We start from the raw sequence: 6,000 nt of genomic DNA on the forward strand, positions 1-6,000 counted from the left end.
CCCCTTTGATTCAAAAAGACTATTGCCACAAGGTGGCGGTGGCGTCAACGCAAAACTAAAGGAAAACCAAGAAATAGTACACGAGTAAAATCTTCCGCTTTTCCGGTCTTTATTGAAGAGTTTCGTGGTGACCATGGTAGTGGACGGACGTGCCGATAACGTTCGTCCACAAAGAAGGTACGCGGATGACATGTGCTATCGCGGGGCTTCTATATATGTTGTGATTGCCTATCTGAAAGTGATTAATATATAAAATTTTATGTGAAAGTTTGGTCAAAAATGTTCAGTGAGGGCCCCTTTATTCACTCCAATATCCAGGCCGGGGTGGTTTGGATAACCACGTAAAGGGGGCCATGTATGTGAATTCAAAAACCAGAAGGTCTCCTGAACAGGAGGCGACAATAAAAAGTTATATTGTTTTTATCAAAAAAAAAGTTCGACAAAAAGGGGGTGGGGTGGCAGCATTGCTTCAAGCAAAACCGCTGAGCCCCCCGATAAAACTGCTGTCAATTTTAATAGGACAAATGCGCCCGAGTGGGAAGCAATGTCCAATGAATTTACAGAGAGAGTAAAATCTTCTACAAAAACACATATAGGATATTCACGTTAAGAAGAGAATGGCGTAATTTTTTGTAATTTTGTATATCCAACGTAACAACTCTAAAATTCCCAATGAATGCGTCAAAAAGTAATGAAACTAGTAAAATTTCATTTTGTAAGTCACTGATAGTGAAATTTCAGACGTTGCCTAATCGAAAACTATCAGTCCTTTTCTTTTCAGAACTAATCATTTCTTTTGATAAGACCTGCTTAAAGCATTGTCGAAACAGTCTCAACAAAGTTGTATTTGAACTAAGTAAATCAATATAGTAAGTAAGGTTAATAGCAATAAAACAAATGAACAGTACAAAAAAATTTGAAAGTTCGAAATAGTGCACATGTTGGCAATGCCGTAACTTGTCATCTTGTGACGTCATTCTCTTTTTAACGTGAATCATATATATAAAAATGGATGTTTGTTGGTTGGTTGGTAAGTGATATACTTCTACATAGATCAACTGATCGTAATGAAACTTGATGACATGGTATAAGTAATTTTTCATAGAGAAGGTTTTTAAGCTATCAATTTTTCTCTAACTCGCCAATAGATGGCGCTGTAGAACAATTTTTTTTAAATCACTGTTCTATTACGCTGCACACACCTATGTTCGTTGATACTGATTCTGTCAAAGCATTGGAACAGCAGCGATACAGCAACATAGTATTAATATCCTATAAATTAGTAATTAGTAATCGATTGACTGATTCTGAGTTCAGTTTTTCATTTTTTCTCGAGAGATGTATATTTTTGGGGTACATTGAACTGGTTCACTGAATAATGTATCTCAAACCCACTAGTCATCTTTCCTGCCAAAGTTGGTATCAGTCATAACTGTCACAACCAATTTCTGTTACAATGAATGACTTTAAGAATCAAAATTTGACTGTTTGTGTCTATTCTGGTTTCTTTTGGAGATATAACCATTGTTTTCTTTGAAATTGACGTTCTATTTGAAAAAATATATCTCTGTTCGACGAGCAGTGAATGTAGACACATTTTTTATTTTATACAACAAAGAACTCTGAAATTTTTGGCTAAATTATACTTTATGGGATACTCACGGATTTTCACCATTTTTTCAGGGATGATACTACATGATGGTAGAAATTCAGAACACTTTTATTTTTTGTCGGACTCAATTAGTTTTCGAGATATAACCTGTCGAAGTTTGTGTGACGTCATATATTTCCTTCTTTCAAAAGCAATAAACAATTGCAATTCACATTTTTTTTTTATTTAACACAACATTTTCCATATCATCGCACCTTTTTCTATCCCTTTTCAATCACTTATTGCCGAGTTTCCTGAAATTAGAATGAAATTCCATAATTTATCAGGTGCACACAAATCATTTTTTATAAATTGCATTAAGTTTCACTATTCGAAAATACGTTCCTTTTAGAATTCGGTTATGTTGAGGAAAGATAGTTTTTACAAAAGTTGATATTCGAAAATACGTTCCCTTTAGAATTTGGAGGTCAGGTTAGAAATTGAGGATACATAGTTTCTTAAAATTCTAAATTAAGGTTAGACTGAGTTAGGTTAGGTTGACTTACGGAATTTCAATCTAATTTCAAGAAACTTGGCAATAAGTGAATGAAAAGGGATAGAAAAAAGTGCGATGATATGGAAAAAGATGTGTTGAATAAAAAATATGTGAATGGCAATCGTTTATTGCTTAAAAAAAAGGTAAAATATGATATCATACAAACTTTGACAGGCTATATCTCGAAAACTGATTAAGTCTGACAAAAAATAAAAAGGATTCAGAATTCTCACCATCACGTAGTATCATCACAGAAAAAATCGCGAAAACCCGTGAGTATCCCATGAAATAAGATTTTCCCAAATGTTTCAACTTCATTTTATTGCCATACTTAATCTCTCAAGTAAGTAATGACTAATAAACCTCAGATTTCTCAGTTGAATCGGTAACTTTATTTGTTAATGAATTTCAGGTCTATCACATTTCATTTATTTACTCTACTCATTATACTAATCATTCTGTGAAAAATAAATCTTTATCCTCGTACTTTTTTGCAGTTGTTGCCAGACAGCGTTGATCCAATGGAACTCCTCTCATATTTGGACCCGGACTTGAACACGCCACCATCAAGTGGCAGCAGTTCCGGGCATGCAAACACATCCACTAACGATGATATTCTTGCTCTGTTCGAATGAGTTCCTGAACTCACCGGCCACATTTGTGGAGTATGTGAGTGAACAAAAGTGTGATAAAAAATAAACATAGCGTGTTAATAATTATTATAAAAGAAGGTCTAAATCAAATATTTTAAACTGTATATTTTGTACATAACATTGAACATATGGCAGACACGAATTCACTCTGTTGGTTTGATCGGATTGTCCTCGTTGCTGGAGGACTAATTATGCTCAGGGTGATATCCTGAGAATTTAACGATGTGAATATTTTCATGAAGTCACTTTCAATTTGCTCATTTTGTATTTTTGGAATACAGAATATATTGCCACAAATCTAGTTTTATTACAGTGAAATTTGCAATGTAAATAAAATTAATGTAAAATATGAATATATTTGAAACGTTTCACTGCAATAAAAGTGAGGTTTCGAAAAAATTGTTCCTGTTGGGACAATTCAAACAAAATTTCAGATCAAATCGATGGAGTGAATCATGAAACGAAAATGGCCAGTCTAGCATAGTATTATTAGCTAAAATACACTTATAGTAGAAAATTTGGAACCAAAATTTAGGTACCTACTTTAGGACTGTTATCAGTCTTTTTTGCATCTGGATGTGCATAGGCTTCAAGTATTATATGCTGTTAAGAATTCTGTGAACCTTACAAATCAGACAGGACACTTTCAAGGAAGTAATAGAAGCTGAGAAGTGTGAAGTTTTCCAAAAGGTTCATTAGAAATTACAGAAATTCGATGCTTTGTGAGGGGAAAATTTTTCATTTTGTCCTCCTAATTTATTTTATCGTGGGATATCACCAGAATACAACATATTTTTGGAATATTGCATTTATAAAAAATTCTTGTTCCGGACTTGTTCCGACTTGTTCCGGACTTGTTCCGACTTGTTCCGGACTTGTTACGACTCTTCAAAAAGTTGAAACTGGTAGAAAAAAAATGAATGAATGTTTATAAATTATATTTTCAGCATTAGAGTGTTTTTTGGGCATTCGAAAACATGTATTATAAAGACAAATACCGATTCATCCATAGATAAAAGAAAAGTTTGAAAAAAAATTATATAGAAATTGCTATACTTATAAAATATACTTGAAAATTTTATAAATTGACCGTTTTGTTTACTTTTTCATTATTACAATATGTTAAAACAACGATAAAAATAAAATAAATACAACAATAAAAATTAATTGGCGCTCCGGGGCGACTTCATTGATTAAAATATTGACTTGCAAGGTTTCATGCTTTGCCTATTTTTTTCAATATCAACAAAATTTTTATCAGGACAACGTAGTAGAAATAAACTCTAAACTAGAATGAATTAGAAAAAATATTTCCTTCTGAACTTACTAATACCAAAATCTTTGAGATTATTCAACAAATTTCGAAATACAGTTTTGATGATATCAGGTGGTATACAACCTTCCACAATTTTTCTTTAGTTGTAGACGTTGAAAACAATCTTTCTCCGTTTTCAAAACCTGGAATTCACTTCAAAAATTTTGCATCAAATTGTGGAAGCTTAAATTCTTTTGACATACATCAAAAGGACTGACGTATGTCAAAAGAATTGACTTATGTCAAACATTTGTCTAAAGAATTGACATATGTCAAAAGAATTGAAGTTGTTCACAATTTGAGGCGAAAGTTTTAAAGTGAATTTCCTGTTTTGAAAACGAAAAAATATTGTTTAAAAAATCCCCATAAATATTCCCAATTCCAATAATAAAATCTCAAAAAGTAACCCAAATAATATCTGAAACCCCTCCAAAAATAGCAATTGCATAATGACTGAACAAAATATTTAAGCAATAATTAAAATCCATTTTGACAGCTATTCAATTGAGGTTAACATCATTAATTAGGTATCTGACTCTAGCAAATGTCAACTGTCAAATATTAAAAGAGTTTATCGAAATTATGGCGATTTATGCCCTTCATAATCTTCTTCTTATGTGTCATGTTACGTGATCCCAGTATTCATCTTTTTGTGTCATGTCATCACCAAGTAAAAACTGTTGAAAAATAATAATAATTGTTCCTTTATTTCATTAAAATATTGAGACACAATGTTAACAGAAAAAGTGTCAAATACAATTTTTAAAAACATGCATTAAAAAAACAGTTCCCAAAAAAGGGTAGACATAATTATATTGTAAAGAAAGAGAAATAAACTACATTTTAACTGATTCAGAGAGTAGGAAGGACTTTTAGGGTCTGTCACAAAAAATGAGGTGAATTGTCATCTTTCTCAAAAAGTTTATTTATCCATCAAGTATTGAGTGCTCTAAAAGGTGAAACTAACTTGGTTTTTTCTGTTGCTGGGTGAACTATAAGATATATTGAACATAATAGTTTTAAGAGGCATTGGTTGCAAAAACGGAAAAAATTGTATCATCTTCCTTGATGAAAAGAAAGCTGAAGCTCACGTAAGTTGCAGGGACATTTTCAAATTGCTTTTCTGGGAGCTTCATCCTGAGGATGAAAGCTACAGAGCAATTGTGATTCTAAAGATCTGGAGCGGGAATCGTTAATTCAATTTATTGTGAATACTGAAGCTAGTAAATATATTTCCTTAGAATTCTGAGTTTCACAAAACCTTTCGAAAACTTCACACTACACTCTTCCTTGTATTATATGTAGTTTGTACAGTAACACAAACCCCACATATAATATTTTTTATTGAGAACTCTGATAAGACTGTGATATAAAGTTTAATTGTAAGTAATTTTAACATATTCAATTATTGTACATTGAAATGGTTAAGCGTTATTAAAATTAGCGAGAAAATATTACGTTATATTGTGGATTTTGTGTAAGTATGATTTAAATTGGATGTGATAGAAAATATATTTTGGTGAGAAAATTATGAGTTTTATTTGCCTTAAACGTGTCTGTCTGACATTATCTGATGTAGGGTCCAAGTTCCTAACATAAATAAAGCGTTTCGAGGCAAACGTACAAGGTTCACAGGAATTTCGTACTTCTAAATGCCAACAAAATGAACTCATTCTAAAATTTAGACGAAATAGATGTCAATAATTTTTAATGTTATAAGTAGAGATGAATATTTATTTGAAGTTTACATTTAACAATTACACAATTATTATTGATATGAAACCACTAATTGCTTCCAACTATTGTAAACTTTTTATAAATAACTCAGTATAAAATCATGCCAATAATTTGTTTTGAAACGAACTTTATACATTTATGCCACTGA

The 6,000-nt window shown here is 31.7% G+C and overlaps 1 protein-coding gene across 1 annotated transcript in view; it reads left to right on the forward strand.

Annotated features, from left to right (window-relative positions):
- tna (Zinc finger MIZ domain-containing protein tonalli) overlaps positions 1–5,643 on the forward strand; it is a 41,138-nt gene extending 35,495 nt beyond the window's left edge. The window contains exon 9 of the mRNA XM_074183026.1: positions 2,645–5,643. Coding sequence (XP_074039127.1) covers positions 2,645–2,782 — 138 coding nt within the window. The 3' untranslated portion in view covers positions 2,783–5,643. The remainder of the gene's footprint in view (positions 1–2,644) is intronic.
- The last annotated feature ends 357 nt before the right edge of the window (positions 5,644–6,000 follow it).

The sequence above is a fragment of the Leptinotarsa decemlineata genome, unplaced genomic scaffold, assembly GCF_025532065.1.
Source record: "Leptinotarsa decemlineata unplaced genomic scaffold, Ldec_3_MD MMD2_tig00026330_RagTag_RagTag, whole genome shotgun sequence".
Classification (NCBI taxonomy): domain Eukaryota; kingdom Metazoa; phylum Arthropoda; class Insecta; order Coleoptera; family Chrysomelidae; genus Leptinotarsa; species Leptinotarsa decemlineata.